Source organism: Crinia signifera, chromosome 2 (assembly GCF_055691185.1).
Source record: "Crinia signifera chromosome 2, ASM5569118v1, whole genome shotgun sequence".
NCBI lineage: Eukaryota > Metazoa > Chordata > Amphibia > Anura > Myobatrachidae > Crinia > Crinia signifera.
This window is the reverse complement of record NC_139218.1, coordinates 270,841,073-270,859,126: the sequence shown is the minus strand read 5'-3', so window position 1 is coordinate 270,859,126 and position 18,054 is coordinate 270,841,073. Positions and strand designations below refer to the sequence as shown.

The 18,054-nt window shown below is 43.1% G+C and overlaps 1 protein-coding gene across 3 annotated transcripts in view; it reads right to left on the bottom strand.

The window, feature by feature from the left end:
• NALCN (sodium leak channel, non-selective) overlaps positions 1–18,054 on the bottom strand; it is a 511,286-nt gene that overhangs the window by 132,336 nt on the left and 360,896 nt on the right. For all 3 annotated transcript variants that reach the window (XM_083168621.1, XM_083168622.1, XM_083168623.1), the window contains one exon: positions 4,652–4,726. In XM_083168621.1, coding sequence (XP_083024747.1) covers positions 4,652–4,726 — 75 coding nt within the window. The remainder of the gene's footprint in view (positions 1–4,651; positions 4,727–18,054) is intronic.

Sequence of the window (18,054 nt, the reverse complement as noted above, 5' to 3'; positions counted from 1 at the left end):
ATACCTCCCAACTTCTAATCCACGGCAACCCATACCTCCCAAATTCTAATCCACGGCAACCCATACCTCCCAACTTCTAATCCACGCAACCCATACCTCCCAAATTCTAATCCACGCAACCCATACCTCCTAAATTCTAATCCACGCAACCCATACCTCCCAAATTCTAATCCACGCAACCCATACCTCCTAAATTCTAATCCACGCAACCCATACCTCCCAACTTCTAATCCACGCAACCCATACCTCCCAAATTCTAATCCACGCCGCCTTGCCTGGTTGCAAGTGGTCTACAAACCCAGTCAGTGAAAAACAAAAGCCAACCCCATTTTGTACATCACCATTTACATTTTTTTTACACATATCAGCACTGACATCTCTTTTCCCTCCCCCCATTCTCTGCTGCCTCCATCTCCAATATGTTCACTGTGCCCTGAGCTGTCTCATACCTCCTCAATCACGAAAGAGCAGGGTGCTAGGTGCAGGGTTCTGCTGCGGGCAGGTGGGTGTGCGCTGCAGCTCCCATGCGGCTATTATATTATGGCCTCGTACAATGCACATTTCAAACAGCAGCTTCTGTATATTCGCAGATGCACTGTACGCAGCCATAATATAATAGTATTATGGCCCCGTACAGTGCTTCTGAGCATGTGCAGAAGCTACTGTTTGAGCCTGAAAAAGAAACATGACTGCAAGATCAGAGAGGTCTGATCTTGGAAGCCACAGCATCATTATTAAGGGCAATAAAGGAGGACATTAAGGAGGACACTTTTGAAGGGAGAACAGAGCTTACAAAATAAGGACTGTCCTCCCTAAAGGAGGACGGTTGGTCACCTTAAGCACAGTATATATGTGGTCTTTTATAGCTTCTTATACTATCATCTTTCCATACCTTTTCCCCTACTTTACTCAGTAATACACTCATATTCAGCTATTTCTGGATATTATATCTATCATATTTTAAAATTACTGTTGCCATTTTGTGTAGCTGGAGTTGCCACAGTTTGTGTAGTGATGGAGGTTTAGTGCGGATAGTTCTATCTTTTCATCTTGTTCACAAAAAGTAACAAACTGTAAGTTCATTTTTTCCACCTGGTTCACGAAAGGTTAATTGGCGAATGATACAAATCAAATATTTAGGGATCTTGTTTAAACAAAATATGCATAAAAAGAATTTGTGAAAATCTCAAATTCAAAAGGATTTGCAAATATGGGGTGAATACATAGGGCCTTATTCTAGTTCACTCTTAGAGAGAAAATTCCTTCGCAAATGGACACAACCATGTGCACTGCAGGTGGGGAAGATATAACATGTGCAGATAGAATTAGATTTGGGTGGGGTTTTACTTCAAAGTGAGATTTATATTGCAGTGTAGAAATATAGCAGTACGTATTTTCCCTGCACCGAAACAAAATAACTCACCCAAATCTAATTCTATCTGCACCTGTCACATCTGCCCCCCTGCAGTGCACATGGTTTTATCCATCTGAGAAGGAATTTGCCTCTAAGGCAGGTATTCAATACTTTAATTCCCCTTGTGCAGCGAATCCTGTTTTGGATTCGCTGCACAATCGCCGGGTTCCGGAGGGCTGCAGCATTCGCTGCCAGCCCTCCCTCACCCCCTATTCAACGCCTCAGGGGCTTGCTGCCCCTGGCGGCGAATTTTAACCCCCCCGGCGAATGCCGCCGGGGAGCTGGGGGACGGCTGCAGGCAGGGAGATGGAAGCCTCCCTGCCTGCCCCGGACACTGTGGAGGTGAAGGAGGGCTGTCGGGGACACAGGGAGAGCCCCCCAGAGCTGGCAGGGGGCTGTGATAGGGAGCCACTACACACTGGTCCCGATCGTGCATATGTAATGATCGGGATCAGTGTGCAGTGAATATATGAATATTAATGAGCGGCTCCCGGCTCGGCCCCCTGCTGGTGAATGTGTAAAAAAAATATATATATTGTTAAAAAAAAAAAAAATCATTAAAATATATTCATGTGCTGCAAGGACATGAATAAAAATAGCATGCCCCTTCACAGAAAAAAAATCTGATTTTTTTTACACCAAAATAAAAATAAAAAAACGCTTTATTTTCAAAGATCACATTCCAGTTCACCTAAAAAAGATGACGAATGTAAAATGGAGAATCCGGGGGAAAATCACTGGAGAAAGCAGTTCTCCACTTCAGCATTGAATACAATCTGCGAATTCTACTAAAAACCCCATTGAAAACCACTGGCAAATCGCGGAGAATCACGAACAGCGAATTGTGTCCTTTGAATAGGGCGAATTGTTTTTTCTGTGAAAATATGGCGAATCAGAGACATTGAATACATGCCTAAGAGTGAACTAGAATAAGGCCCATTATCTCTACACCTATCAGTATGACTGTTGGTGGAAGCAGTGGACCTACCGATATCACCAGACATTATTATACATTATTGTGCATCTCATGTAAGTCCACTGTGTCCACCTCCAGATGATGAAATGTGCACCAAAATTACAGGTAAAGTGGCCAAGGCTCAATAAAGGAGAACTTCATACAAAATATATATTAAACACTTCTTTGGCTTCGACTTTTCTCGCATAGGAATTGGTATAACACAAGTACTAAGTCGCAGGTGAAGCATAACAGAACTTATCAGAGGTAATAGGCATGGACTCAGGGTCGGCTCTACCATTAGGCAGCTGCCTAGAATTTGAATGGGCGCCACCAAGTCTGATTATTAAAAAATCAAGGATGTCTTTGAGGATCCTTTTTTTTTTACTTAATGCAGGTGGCTGCTGTGAAACTTCTAAGACCTCATCCTCCATACTTTCCTTTGAGGCATAATTTCCTACTTCTTGTACTCTGTTATGGGTGGCAAAGGGAGACCTCCAGGGATATCTGACTTGCCCACCTTTCCGGGGGGCTGGGAGGACCACCCAATATTTGGGAGCCTTCCTGCCATTCCAGAATGTTAGGCAAGTATGCCTTAAAGGGTTGAAAAGTGGTTATTGGTGGCAGTATGGGGGGGAGCAGTAGGTTGAAATTTTCCCTAGGGTGCTGATAAGCCTTACACCAGCCCTGCAGTGACTCCCATACTGGAACCCTTATTACTCAGACACACAGTTGCATAGCACCGCAAGCCCCAGTGGTCAAGTCATTTTGTCACTTCTGGTTATTTTAGCAGCACAGATAAGATGCACATTTTGATTGAATAAGACACTTGACGTGGTTGAGTTACACGGACCTTGGTGCATCGAAGGGGCTATTTGGGGCAGCTTGCTCTGCAGATTATAAGACATCTGTATGAATGCACATTGTTAGTATGTCATTGTCAGAATACTTACTGTACCAATGACCAATTGGGTAGTAAAATACTCTCTACAGATATCTCTGCACAGACATTACTGTAAACAGGGCCGTAACTAGGGGGGGGCTGGGGGGTCACGCGCACCGGGCGCTGGAGGTGAGGGGCGCTGTGAGGTCCGGTGACAGGTGTAGACGCTGTAGCGGCATGTTACTTTGACTCCGTCCATCTCCTACTAGCGCGGCTGCAGGAAGCGCTGATGACTTCGAAAAGACTTGCCAGACGCTGATTGGCTGAATTCAGCCAATCAGCGTCCAGCAAGTCTTTTTGAAGTCATCAGCGCTTCCCGCCGCAGCGCTAGTAGGAGACGGACGAAGTCAAAGTAAGATGCGGCTACACCATTCTTGCCTCACATGCTGCGGCTTCAACGGAGGAGAGGAGGCTGAGTTAGGAAGCCCGGAGAGCCACACCCAGCTGTCCGCCGCCGCCCCACGTGACCCAGCCCGGACAGCAGCAGCATGGGATGAGGAGGAGAAGGGCAGCAGCCGTGGCGGTGAGAGGACTGTGCGGGGAGGGGGGGGGTCTCCGGCGCCAGGGACAAGGCGTCATTTGGTCCGGTCCCCCCTGTCAGCTGCTAAGCAGCGGGGAATAAACGCTGTGCGCATGCGCACAGCGTCTATTCCCGCAGCCAGGGGGCTGGGGGCATGGCTAGAGGCTCACAGAGCCTCTGGGTCATGCCCCCATAGCGGCAAAATGGGGGCGTGGCCTCGCGGGAGAGCCGCGATTATAGGCCACGCCCCCAAATTAGGCCACGCCCCCGAAAATTTCGACGCGTCTCCGGCGCGCAGCAGCATCACTACTACGAAGCTTCAAAAGTTGGGAGGTATGCTTTCACAAAAAGGGGGGGGGGGGCACCAAATGACTGCCTTGCCCCGGGCGCCGGAAACCCTAGTTTCGGCCCTGCTGTAAATGGCAATAGCAAAGTCATAGAACTTTCTCATGACCATTAGGACTCCTGAAAATATGCACTGTATATATTTGATACATTCTTTTTTTAATATGTTAGAGACATACAGTAGATTAAGGTATTGTTTAAACCAACATGTACACCTTACTGTATGATGATATTTTCTTTCAACCCTGTAACTATCAATGCTGCAGAATGCTATGTCAACACTACGGGAATACTGTATCTTTTAAAGGTAGAAAAGCTCTTAACAAACCCTCTAGCTGGTGATAACTGTCGCTAGGTATCATTGGCTATAGCCTTTACAGTCTATCTATAGCAATACAGTCTCCGTGCAAAATTAAATGGTCATTGTGATGAAGATATTATGTCGGCTGTAGAAATTGAAAAGGTTTAAATTACCTGCTTCAGCTTTTTCAAATCTTCATCAAGCTCCAGATTGTCCAAGATAACCGCCACAAATAAACTGAGCAAAATCTATTTGAAAAATGTAGAAAATAAAGTTATTTTTTTAAAATGTATGCATACCAGTAACATAATGATATACTGGTTACTGGAAATATCGATCATCCATTGTATAACATATTACAGTATGCTCCTTTACATCTCAACATAAATATATATGTGATTTTTTTTTGTGCAGTTTCCACTTGTTACATGCTGGTGTCTGTGGTGATAAAAATCTATTTACACTGTTACAGCTATTGCAAAGGCCTGGGCTGTTATCCCCTACTTGCCTGGTGGTGGGAATCTCAAATTCCATGTTGGCCTTTGTGGTATATGAGTAGATACTGTAGGGAGTCCAGGCCTGGGTAATGCAGGAAGCGTGGCCTAATTATATGACTGTGGCTATGATCCCCTTTAAAAAAAAAAAAACCTGCACAGGGGGGTGCCATTTACCTCAGAGCCAGGGGCAGATTAATAGGGAATGCGATCAGTGTGATCACATCCTCCCCACACATCTTCTTTCACTCAGAGAAGGACTGATGTAGCTCAGCCGCAGCAGCCTTCCCAGACCCATTGCAGCCCATCATACAGCAGCATGTGCTGGCTTCTCTGGAGAGAGAGTATTCTGTCAGCTGACACGTGAGAAAGGAGGTGAGGAAGGTCCTGGGCCCCAGCAGTAATCCATGAGCAACCCCCGGGCCCAGGTTATTAGTACCCGCCCTCCCTCACTCTCGGCACCTTTGCATATGAGAAGTGTTGAGTGGCATGAGAAATCCTCTGTTACAGGATTTCTCATGCCACCAAGCACTGGCCATGCCAGGCACTCAAAGCATGAACTTGAAGCCTGTACACAATAAACTACAGTATATGCTGTTTACAGTTTGCTGAAGCTTAATTGATTGTGTTATACTCAAAGACCTTGCTTATACTGATTATAATTGGAACTGAAAGTCTCTTGATGGACAGTTGCTGCCAATGATTTGTTAACACCAGAAAAAAACCAAGAGATTAACAACAGTTAATACTGAGCGCTCACCACGAGTATTTTCTTGTTAGAGCAGCTACTTAAAGGGAATAGTCGATTCCCAATTGAGTTGAACCAGAAGAAAAAAGAAAAAGCAAAGAGAATCTAAAAAGTGAAGCCAGTACACAATTTTAATAAACAGCATAAAACATCAATAAAAATTGGAGATTTTAAAAGCAACAATGAGTACCAGGACCCTGCACAGAATACAGTGACAGAATGAGTGGTAAACCTGCACTACACCAAAAAGCAGAATCCTCAATTTCTATACACTCTGGGTGCCGTTGGAGGTAGGAATCTGGAGTGAGTTCCAATCAATCCAAATGAGGGTAGCAGACCACCTCTATAAGTACAGCAAAAATAGTTCAGATGAATGCGTGGAGTAGTTTAATACGCAGCGGAGACACATGGCAGTAAATTCAGCAGGTACAGTAGATGGCTTATTCCTCAGCAAAGGCAAATATCAGCAAGCTTGTAGGTGAACAATCCAACAATGTCTCGAGTGCATGGATCTTGGGGCTCTTATGTGTTTCACAGCATGCACTGGCAGCTTTATCAAGGTGACTGACACTTGTGGGGTATCATATATATATATATATATATATATATATATATACATACATACATACACTGCTGAAAAAAATAAAGGGAACACTTAAACAACACAATGTAACTCCAAGTCAATCACACTTCTGTGAAATCAAACTGTCCAATTAGGAAGCAACACCGATTGACAATCAATTTCACATGCTGTTGTGCAAATGGAATAGACAACAGGTGGAAATTATAGGCAATTAACAAGACACCTCCAATAAAGAAGTTGTTCTGCAGGTAGTGACCACAGACCACTTATCAGCTCTTATGCTTTCTGGCTGATGTTTTGGGAACTTTTGAAAGCTGGTGGTGCTTTCACTCTAGTGGTAGCATGAGACAGAGTCTACAACCCACACAAGTGGTTCAGGTACTGTAGTGCAGCTCATCCAGGATGGCACATCAATGTGAGCTGTGGCAAGAAGGTTTGTCTGTGTCTGTCAGCATAGTGTCCAGAGCATGAAGGCACTACCAGGAGACAGGCCAGTACATGAGGAGATGTGGAGGAGGCCGTAGGAGGACAACATCCCAGCAGCAGGACTGCTCCTGTGTGCAAGGAGAAACAGGAGGAGCCCTGCCAGAGCCCTGCAAAATGACCTCCAGCAGGCCACAAATGCTGGAGGTCCCTTGTGAGACCATATGCTGGTGCGGTTGGCCCTGGGATCCTCCTAATGCAAGACAATGCTAGACCTCATGTGGCTGAAGTGTGTCAGCAGTTCCTGCAAGACATAGGCATTTGGACTGGCCCGCCCGTTCCCCAGACCGGAATCAAATTGAGCACATCTGGGGCATCATGTTGCTCCATCCACTAACGCCACATTGCACCACAGACTGTGCAGGAGTTGGTGGATGCTTTAGTTCAGGTCTGGGAGGAGATCCCTCAGGAGACCATCTGCCACCTCATCAGGAGCATGCCCAGGCATTGTAGGGAGGTCATACGGGCACGTGGAGGCCACACACACTACTGAGCCTCATTTTGAATTTTTTTTAAGGACATTTAAGTGTTATATATTAGGTAAACCGAACTGGGACAGATAAAACAAACTGACATATCTATTCAGTAGCTCCTTATAGCGGGGACCACATTTCAGGGATTATATCACCGGAAAAGGTCAGATCAAGTGCGGAAAAACAGCTCTATCACATTGGAAATCGGGCTGGAAGTGACGTGTTGTGTCCATAGGCCAATAGAAAGCGAGTCGTCCCTTCTGGTCTGTGAGACACGGAAGTTATCAGGGATGTGTAGTTTTACAGGCCTAGTTCAGAAAGCAACTTCCGGTAATTAATACGTGGAAGTGTACACCAACATGGAAATGCAAACAACAGGGTACTACAGTATAGAGATGAATGCTGGATATGAGCACATAAGTAAGTTTAAGGATAGTGTATAAATGTGAATAACGCTATAATTAAGAATAATAATTCCTGGTCGACGTAGTTAATAACAAAGAGGAGAAATAATCAGTAATAAAAAATAAAAAATAAACCTATAAAGATTTATCAATATATCTGGTAGCGCACTCTACAAAATATATGTGTACATATTTATAAATATTTTTAGGTCCATTATTATTATTATTATTATTATTATTATTATTATTATTATTATTATTATTATTATTATATATTCAGTGCATGGTCCTGGTACTCATTGTTGCTTTTATTATCTCCAATTTTTATTGATATTTTATACAGTTTATTAAATTTGTGTTCTGGATTCGCTTTTCTTTTTTCTTCTGTTAACATCAGATGCCTGTTATGTCTCTTTCAGGCCTATATAAACAGGCTTCCAATTTCCACCAGCTAATTATTTTCATTGAACCTGAGCATCAGAATCCTTACTTTTTGAATTGGATCTGTCCTGACTCATTCATGGTTTTGCTTTGTAAATGATTGCCCCTTTACGAAACCTCTGAGTTTGGCCAGCATGCTGCATGGCCGCTGAACTCTGAGGTTATTACATTTGACCGCTTGACTTTGAACTATGAACATGTGCACTATTTTTCCTTGGCCGTCTGTGGCCTTGCTTGTCCCACTCACACCGCTGCAGACTTTCTAGTTTTAAAGGTACAAAACTTTTGCTAAAATTATATGCTGCGAATGCTATCTACTTATTTTATTAACAATGATGCATTGCAGTACAATGGATGAACATTCAAAATAAGCATCATAAATATATTGTTCAAGTTGAAAACTAATAGAAAACATTGTGATAAGGGTACAGTAAAAAGTATAATAAATTGTCATCCTACACACACTAGTTAGACTGAGACAGTTGCAAGCAAGTTTGTTTTAAGTAGTGTGGAGTTTATCACACTACATTAAGTAGTGTGGAGTTTATCACACTACACATATGGGGCCTAATTCAGCATGGATCGCTATAACTAGTTAGAGCAAAGCATTTGCTTGCGATCAAAAAGTCGCCTAGACAGAAAGAATAAACGTCCCTTGCAAAATTGCGAAAGCATTGCACATAGCAGATCCATTTGCAAAAAGCCAACCAGGGAACCATTTTTTTCCATCTGAGTAAGTCTAGGGCTTCAAGTCATTTGCTAAAGAACCAGGCTGGAAGTGGTCATCACTGACGTCAAAGACTCACCTAAAAACCACCTGACTAAGCCTGCGTTTTCACAAACACACTCAGGAAATGCCATGTTTCCACCACTAAACCATGGCTTCCTGTCAATCAACCTGCAACTGCAATGCGACTGATATTTATTCGCTAATTATGTCTGTGAATGCACATTGCAAACGCTGCACATGAGCAATTTTTGGATAATCAAATGGACTGCGAATTCTCAAATTAGCAATCCATGTTGAATTAAGCCTATGGCCAGGTTGTGCAGGTGCAAACAACTATACGTGATTCTACATAAATATAATTGAATGATGTTTTTGTGTTTATGGATGTTCCACAATAACTCTTGAATGCTTTAACTAATCATATTCAAACTTTGCACACTACCTTATCATCTTAAGGACAATCTAAGTTTGAAGATGGGTTTAATTGGATGACCCTTAAGAGTGCTGTCATAAGTGTCCATGATATTTCTGTGGATTTCATGCATTGTGTTATGTCGTTTGAAACGTATGACTTTCTGAATAAAACCAGGGCAGCTGAAAGCGCTTCCTGGGCCCTGGTTAAAAAGGGGATTGGTCAACGGAGGGGCTTAGCCAATTGGAGGGTGTGTGGCCACACCCCTTTTATAAATGTGCAGGAGGTAAGGGCTGAGCAGTGTGCTCCTACTGCCCGGTCTCTGCAGCGGGGAAGGGGGGTGTGGGACCCCGGCCCCTCCAACAGGCCCGGGTAAAAAGTAACTGCATCCCCCCCTCTCGACGGTACTGAATACAACACAATAAAGAGACTGTCTTAAGTGGACCCTTAACCCCTGTGACAGGACAAACCTACTAGGGCAGGTTTGTCCTGCCCCAGAAATACTCATAGAATCATAGCATAGAATTTGACGGCAGCTAAGAACCACTTGGCCCATCTAATCTGCCCCTTTTTCCTCACCACCGAAGGGGCAGTCACTGCCTTCTGCAGGATCCCCTGCTCCCCTGGGGCTGCTGTTGCTAGCTTCGACTGTTTGTGGACACTTGGAGAAGTTCAGGCTGCTTGAGGGGGCACAGGAGCACTCGGGTGTTCGAGTGCTCAGCCGTTCGTCTGTTGAGAATAAACTTTTGCCTGGCCGTTGGATGGGCCTTAAGACTAATATAGGAATAATAGAATGGATAAGGAACCTTACAAAGGTACAAGGGCTATATTGATATACTGTTGTATTGCTAATGATTTAACAGTATATTAGATCTACTGTATTATGTGAACTAGTACTTGAGAAATTATAACAATGCATCTTCCAACAATTTAACACAATTGGAAAGACAGTTATTATTACTATTCTACTGAAATGCAACTGCTGAAAAATGGGTATCTCCTGAAGGCATGCGTGCCATATTGAATGATGATGATGTGTGTGTTGTTTGCCTTGTGGACAATTATAACTAAATTCTAGTTTTTACACAGAATGGTAAAGAAAAAAATAACACAATGTTACCATTTATTTCATTTTGATTTATAAAAATAGTTTAATTATACTGTATGAGTTATTTTATTACAGTGTTTCAATGTTTTAGTATTTTCATGGCAATATAAATGTTCAAATCTAAACATGTACCAACCAGATTTTTGTTTTTGTGGGGCTGGGGAAGTCTTGGTGGCATATCCAACTGTCCTATATTCAATGTGACAGTACAGATGGAGCCACTCTGAGCCATGCCATCAGCCCACCATGGCGATGTTTCTGGCAGCATGGCTGATGGTGGAAGCTGGGACGCGCTCAAGCCTCACTCGCTCGTGTGTCCCACTCAGCAAGGGGGGCAGAGAGCGGGGTCAAGGTGCTTCCTTGCCCATCTCTGCTTCAGGGAGACCGGCAGGGAATGGGCAGAACAGGCAGGGACCGGGAGATGGCTGCAGGGCTTTCAAAAGAATGGGGACTCTGGCAGACGGACGGGGTGGCACATGGCGATAGAATCGCCAGGAGCTGCTCTAATGACAGCGGATCCATCTGTATATCCCTTGTCCTTGAGTACTAATGTTAAATAATGGGGCAGCTGTAACCAGCAGTTCTACTACAGTGTACTCCAGCCACCTTACGGCATTACCATGCTGTCAATTTTGTCCTGACCTCAAATGCTGGTAACCGCATGTTAATTCTAGGTGTGTCCATGGCCTAAACTACAGCTGGCTTACATGTTCAGTGGTCTTAGTGTTACCTTGTATGGACAAATATCATAGATAGCTTACTATTCTACTTTTATATAAAGTACATATAATGTACAATTTGTCAACAAGTAACATTGGAATTAATATGATGTGTAAATAAGGACCTTTAAATCAGTTCCTTTCTTATTTCATTCCAATAAATCCTCTACATTTTTCACTAGACTAGCTTGATATTGAGTTTCTTTATGGAGATATTCAAAAGTACACAGTCTTAGTTCTGTCATACAGTAATACTGTAATTAGCTATTTCAGCTTTCTTTATATCTATAAATGTTTTAAGAGCATGTCATGCCTGATCACTGAATTTAGTAATCTGCCACCTCTTTTATATGACAGTTTTGTCTTGACTACTGCTTACCGTACATTTACATGCAGGTGCAATCAGCTTTGCATTTATTTAATGGTCCAGTTCTGTTGAATAATGCCAGTATAATGCACATAAGAATAGGCTCATTAAAAACTAATAAATACTGTTGACATTAGGTGCGAAACATTAGAGGTTTTACAATAATAAACTTGCTGATTGTGTGCCATATGCCTCCTATTTAACTTGACAATATGACTCCGATTCACTGTGTGATAATGTTCTACTACTAATTCTTTTCCAGTTGCAATAACCTCAGTCGTTTTATGTAATTGATACTATCATCAAATCATTGAAAAGGGGTTATCTGCTTCTTCCATATACTAAGTCACAGTAACCTATTATCACAATGTATTGCATTGCCTACTGTAACCTGTACTATAAACTGAAATATAAATAACAAATACTTAAAATATATTGCAACTGGAACACAAAAGGGTAAAACACAATACTGCAGTTAAAAACTGGGATTTTTGTAAGAACTTGTTCGAATCACTTTCTCTGAGTCCATCCTGGTGACACAGCTCTACCATGGGATGTAGGAGGGTCGGCTTTTTGAGAGGCAACGCCTGAACATTTTATTATGCACAATCAACATAACCAATAGCATGACAATACATGAACGGTATAACTTACTGAGTGTAAGGGAGGGATCACTGTGTCACCAGGATGAACTCAGAGAAAGGGATTTGAATGGTAAGTTCTTACAAAAATCCCCTTTTCTCTTTCGTCCATCCTGGTGACACAGCTATACCATGGGACGTTCAAGAGCCGGTCATTTGGGAGGGTACGCTCTGTCTTACAGTTCTCGTCACTGCTTGCCCAAATGAAGCGTCCTCCGACGCAAACTCATGGAACCTATAAAATTTGGTAAAGATATGAAAAGATGACCAGGTGGCAGCCCTGCACAAGTGCTCCTCTGTAGCCCCATGACGCACAGCCCAAGAGGAATCAACTGACCTGGTGGTATGGGCGTTAATCCATGAAGGAATAGGTCTACCTACCTTAATGTAGGCAAAGGCAATGACTGGCCTTAACCATCTGGCAATGGTCTGCTTAGAAGCAGGCCACCCTCTTTTATGTACGTCATATAAAACCAAAAGCAAATTTGCAGATGTCCTTTACCCTTTTAACGTATATTTGCAAGGCGTGACCCACATCCAGTTTCCTTAACTTGTCCCTATTTCTTGTCCCTTCAGGAGGAGAAAACACCGGGAGCACAATCTCCTGGTTTAAATGAAACAAAGACACTACCTTAGGTAGAAACTGTTCAAAGCACAGCCCTGTCTTTATGAAAAATCATAAATGGAGCCTTGCAGGACAAGGCGCCCAACTCCGAAACTCGCCTAGCCAAAGCTATAGCTAACAAAATGGTAATTTTCCAAGATAGAAACTATCAGCCGTTCTTAATGGCTCAAAAGGAGGTTTTTGTAACTCCGACAAAACAAAACCAATGACAGGTCCCAAGGCGCCACCGGCTGCCTATATGGGGGTTTGAGCCTCATGACTCCCTGTAAAAAGGTCTGAACTTCAGGTAATAGGGCTACCCTTTTCTGAAAGAAAATGGATAATGCAGACAACTGTACCTTTAAAGACTGCAGACTAAGCCCTGCAGAGAATCCATCCTGGAGAAATTTTAACAATCTTGATAATTTTAACCTAGACGTGTGTACCCTCTGATGCTCACACCACCTGATATAGATCTTCTAGACACGATGGTAATTTGCAGCTGAAACGGCCTTCCGAGCCCTGAGCATGGTCTGGATAACCGCCTCCGAAAACCCCTTCTTCCTTAGTAGAGAGGTTTCAAAAGCCAGGCCATCAAATTTAGACGAGCTAGGTGCAGGTGTAGAAACGGTCCTTGTTTGAGCAAGTTCGGCCGAAGAGGTAGACACCAAGAGTCCGTCGACAACCTCAGTCTGAATACAATGATCTCCTGGGCCATGCCGGTGCAATCAGTATGACTTGTACCTCCCACGTCTTCACTCTCTTCAGGACCCGCGGAATCAAAGGGAACGGGGGGAACACATAGGCTAGGTTGAAATGCCACAGGAGTGTCATGGCATCCACCGCCCATGCCTTCAGATCCCTGGTCTGAGAGCAGACCCTTGGAACCTGACAGTTGTTCCTGGACGCCATCAAGTCGACCTTTGGGAGCCCCCAGAGCGCCACTCTCCCTCCAGTAGCTGTTCCCTGCTGAGGAACTCCGCCTCGACATTCCGAATCCCCAGAATGAATACAGCCGACAGAGCAGGAATGTTCACCTCTGCCCACTGGAAGATCTGCGAGACTTCCTTCATTGCCATACTGCTGTGAGTCCCGCCCTGATGATTCAGGTAAGCCACAGCATTGGGATTGTCCGACTGTAAGCGGACAGGTAATCCCTTCAGGAGATCCCCTGCCTGCAGAAAGGTGTTCCAAACCACCCGGAGCTCCAAGATGTTCATCGGCAGTCTGAATTCCTCCTTGGGCCACAGACCCTGCAACCTCAAGTGCAGAACTACCGCCCTCCAGGCCCTGAGACTGGCATTAGTTGTGACAACCAACCAATCCCACGAGCAGAAGGAATGCCCCAGTTGTAGCAACTCCAGATCTGTCCACCAGATTAAGGACTCCCTCATCTCTCGAGACAGTGACTGCCTTTCCTGTTTCATGGTCTTTGGATTTCCTGACCAACATGAGAGAATGTTCCACTGAAATGCTCTGGAATGGAACCTTGCAAACGGCAAAGTCTCGAAGGTTGCCACCATCTTGCCTAGCAGTTTTACTTTCTGCCAAACTGTAGGATTTGGGGACTGTAACATCAAGAAAACCAATTGAGGAATGTCCACTGCTTTGGATTCTGGGAGAAACACACGGTGTAGGTGTGTGTCCAAAATCACCCCAGAAACTGAAGTCTCTGTGTGGGTGTTAAATGTGACTTCAGGAGGTTCAACAATCACCCATGTTCTTGGAAGAACAGTGTCACAATGTCCAGATGTTCTTGTAATTTCTCCACTGACTCCGCCTTGAACAGATATATATATATCTTAAAAAGAAAGATAGTGAAGTGCCCCACTGGTGGGATTGATCAATTTAAAAAATCAGAGTGTACCATACATCTGTGGTTTTCGGTTTTTGGAATGTTCATAAATTTCACCTTGAAAAAGACCAACGGGTCAAAACAAAACACAGGGCACTTCACTATCTTTGTTTTTTAATTTAAACCAGCCATATCAGTCCAATGCAAAGGGAAGCCTATCTAATGTGTACTATATGGCATTGTTATCACTATCAGGACAGTAAGACACACACAAATAATTAAAAAATTATTGATTTAATAAAGCATTTTTGAATTTCTTTAAAACAATGTATCCTTTTTTTATGTATTAGTGGAACAGAAAGCCAAAATTGTATGCTTCTAGTCTACAGGGACAGTCCCCACTAAGGGCCTTATTCTGCTTGGTGCGGTAATTTCCGAATTCTTTCAGAGGGCGCTTTTTAGCCGTCTACGCATGCGTAGGCAACGCTATGCGCATGTGCCACGCATGGTCTCCGTACTCGTTCTCACTAATACCGTACAGAAATGTCCACCGAATTGACTCTGGAAATATGGGCGTTTTTGGGCGTCATTCGGACTTACACAAGGGCGTGGTTTCAAAGTGGGAAAAACTGGGCGGAAATATGGGCGTACACGAGGGAGTGCACGAACTCTGGTAGGCGTGCATTCGGACAGCACACCAACTGAAAACGAACCAACACGCATGAAATATGCGGTGTTCATAAGCAAGTTTCACTTTGCGGAGACCACTTGTTCATGTGCTAGGCATTCGGTTCGCCCAATTAGTATGCCCAATTAGTACGCCCGCACCTGAAGCACTGTCAGCTGAACACAATACAATCCACTCCTCTACTCATTACTCATTAATTACACTCTTTTCATTGCTTCAATTGGAAGGGACCATTACTTAAAGGGGTAACAATCATTGAATAGCACTTCACATGATGTAAGGGTTAATGTAAAGTGGTAGTAATGTGTTTAAGTATCAAATAGGATTTAATTGATTACAATTACAAACAATCCCTTTTTTATGAGGTAACCTAATTGCATAAGTGTGTCATGTGACAGATTTATGAGTTCAGATAATAGTCGTGAGTTTTGCGGAAATACACCGCATCGGTGCGTACGGCCAGCTTCCCGTCCGTTCTGACGCTGTAAGACCGTGCAGAATCTTTGTGTGGCCACCGCACACGCACGGTTTGGATGTTGTCCGAAAACACACCCTCTTCTTAGAGAGCGAGTCCGTCCGAATGCGGAGGACCTGTGGGCGTTTGTTCTTACAATGTCCGCACAGCGTGGCGTGCGGTCCGCTCCGAAAGAATTCGGAAAGTTATGCACCAACCAGAATAACCTCCTTAGTGATAACTTAAACATACCCTTTAGTGGCAAGTGAATTTTTTTCAAATTAGTTTCAGTAATAAAAGAACTTTAAAAGTATATAATTATGGCTGAAGATTTATAAATAGATGCTACATTATATCTAGGGGTGATATAAAAGAGGAGGAGGTAGCGCTATAGAGTCTGATTCCTTTAGTGTGCAGCTGACATTTTTCCATTGAGTTTCATAGTGCTGCTGTCATCATCACAGGACTCTGGAGGGATAAGTAATAAATAAATGGGTGCAGCTTGTATGGTGTCGCCCCCCCCCCCCCCCCCCAGGACTCCCGCGTGTGTCTAGTCTAGTGATTGCATTTTGATAGTTTCAATTAACATGTGATATTGTTAACATCAAGTGATTTGGTAGGATTAACGTTCAAGCTTTCCTATACTTTTTGTTTTACATTGTGATTTATCAAAATGATCATGCATCTCTATTAGGTGACCTACTACACTGCAATATCACTTTATATTTCCATGACCACTCTGGCATTTTTACCTTAAAATGGCCGCATGATAGGGTTATACAATCACATATGCTTTGTTTATATCACGTGACCACAGGAAGAGCAGTTGTGTTCTTCTACTTTTTTGTTAACAGTGAAAAGTTTTATATGATTAGACCACCAGCAGCTACAATATAATTGCCTGTCTATGTAATATATTTATTGTTCATTTTAACATACTGCATGGGTTGGCGGAGTATCTGTATTATCAGACCCAAATGTCTCTGATTATATAAGACAGCCCCTTCACACTTCAAACGTATTTATCACGCTGACATTTGTACACCCTTGGACCACTCACCACCTTCCATCAATCCAGCATTCATCAACAGTCAGCAACAATCAATATGCAAGTTCCTCTTGCTAATGACTGCACCGACCACCGCCTAATCTTTGAGTTGCTCATATATCTCTGCTCACTAGACATTGGGCCTCATTTAGAGTTGTACGCAAACTTAATGGTTTACATACATGAAGACATTGCCAGCTAGAGACTAGGGGACCCAGATATACATGGGATCCCTCCTTACTAAATGCACCCCTGGTAGAGAGAGACATCATTACGTCTTTCCCACAGTGCATAGTGGGGAGCAGTTGTTTGCTGGATGCAGCTGGGTGGCTTAATTCATCAGTTAGAGAACTCACACTTGCCAGTCACTCACAGACAAATTTATAATGCTGGTATTCTCCTCCATTGCCTATATTTTCCTTACAGTGCTCTCAAGTTGGAGATGACAAGGGATGTTATTCAGGGAGAGCAGAGCGATGATATCAGACTGTGAGTTGTGATGAACTGAAGGTGGACAGGAGGTATGATCTGCATGGGGAGGAGTTGTGATGTGCATGGAGAGAAAAGATGATATGCGGGGGGGGGGGGGGATTATTTTCAAGGGGAGAGGAGTGAGAGTGTGCAGGGATGGCACAATCATGTGTTGCACCGGAGAACACTGGCCCTGACAGATTGCTCAGCATGCATCACTGACACATATCTGGGCTCAGCAATCTTGCTGAGTGATCCAAGCAATCTAGCATTGCTCAGATCACTCAGCGCAGTCGCCACGTGTGTAGGCCCCTTAAAAAGATATGATAATTATATCCCCAATTTTTAAATCACTTTGATCAGTAATAACTTTTTTGTAGTCTACTTAAATTAATTATAGATTATTTTATAAGACAAATTACTACTATTTTTTATAGTATATTAGTAAAACATATATGTAGTTTGCACATTGTAAAGGGTTGATGTTGTTAATTTAATTAATCCCTGCCTCTACTCCAACAAGAGTCACCCTTTCCCCTAGCCCCTAATTTATCATTTGCCCATACCCAATCAAATATACAGTATGTTTTATTTTCATTAAGCAGGTGTAAATTATTAGTTATAATTTATCAATTTAATCTGTTAATTTATGACAGCAAGGAAAACAAGGTTGTTGTGCTGAAAATGCTGTGGCTTTTAGAACAATTTTCCCACCTGCCACCTGCACTACTTACACTACAATAAGCTGTATTTAAGAAAATAACTTCCTCCGAATGATAAAGCTCTAACCAGTTTGCCAGTTAAGCTTTACACCACCCACCATTTTTGACAGTTGAGTGGGAGTAATTATATAGCAAATTGTTGTTAAACGAGTAACCTAGCTATATTGCCCAAGCATAAACTGAGACAGATC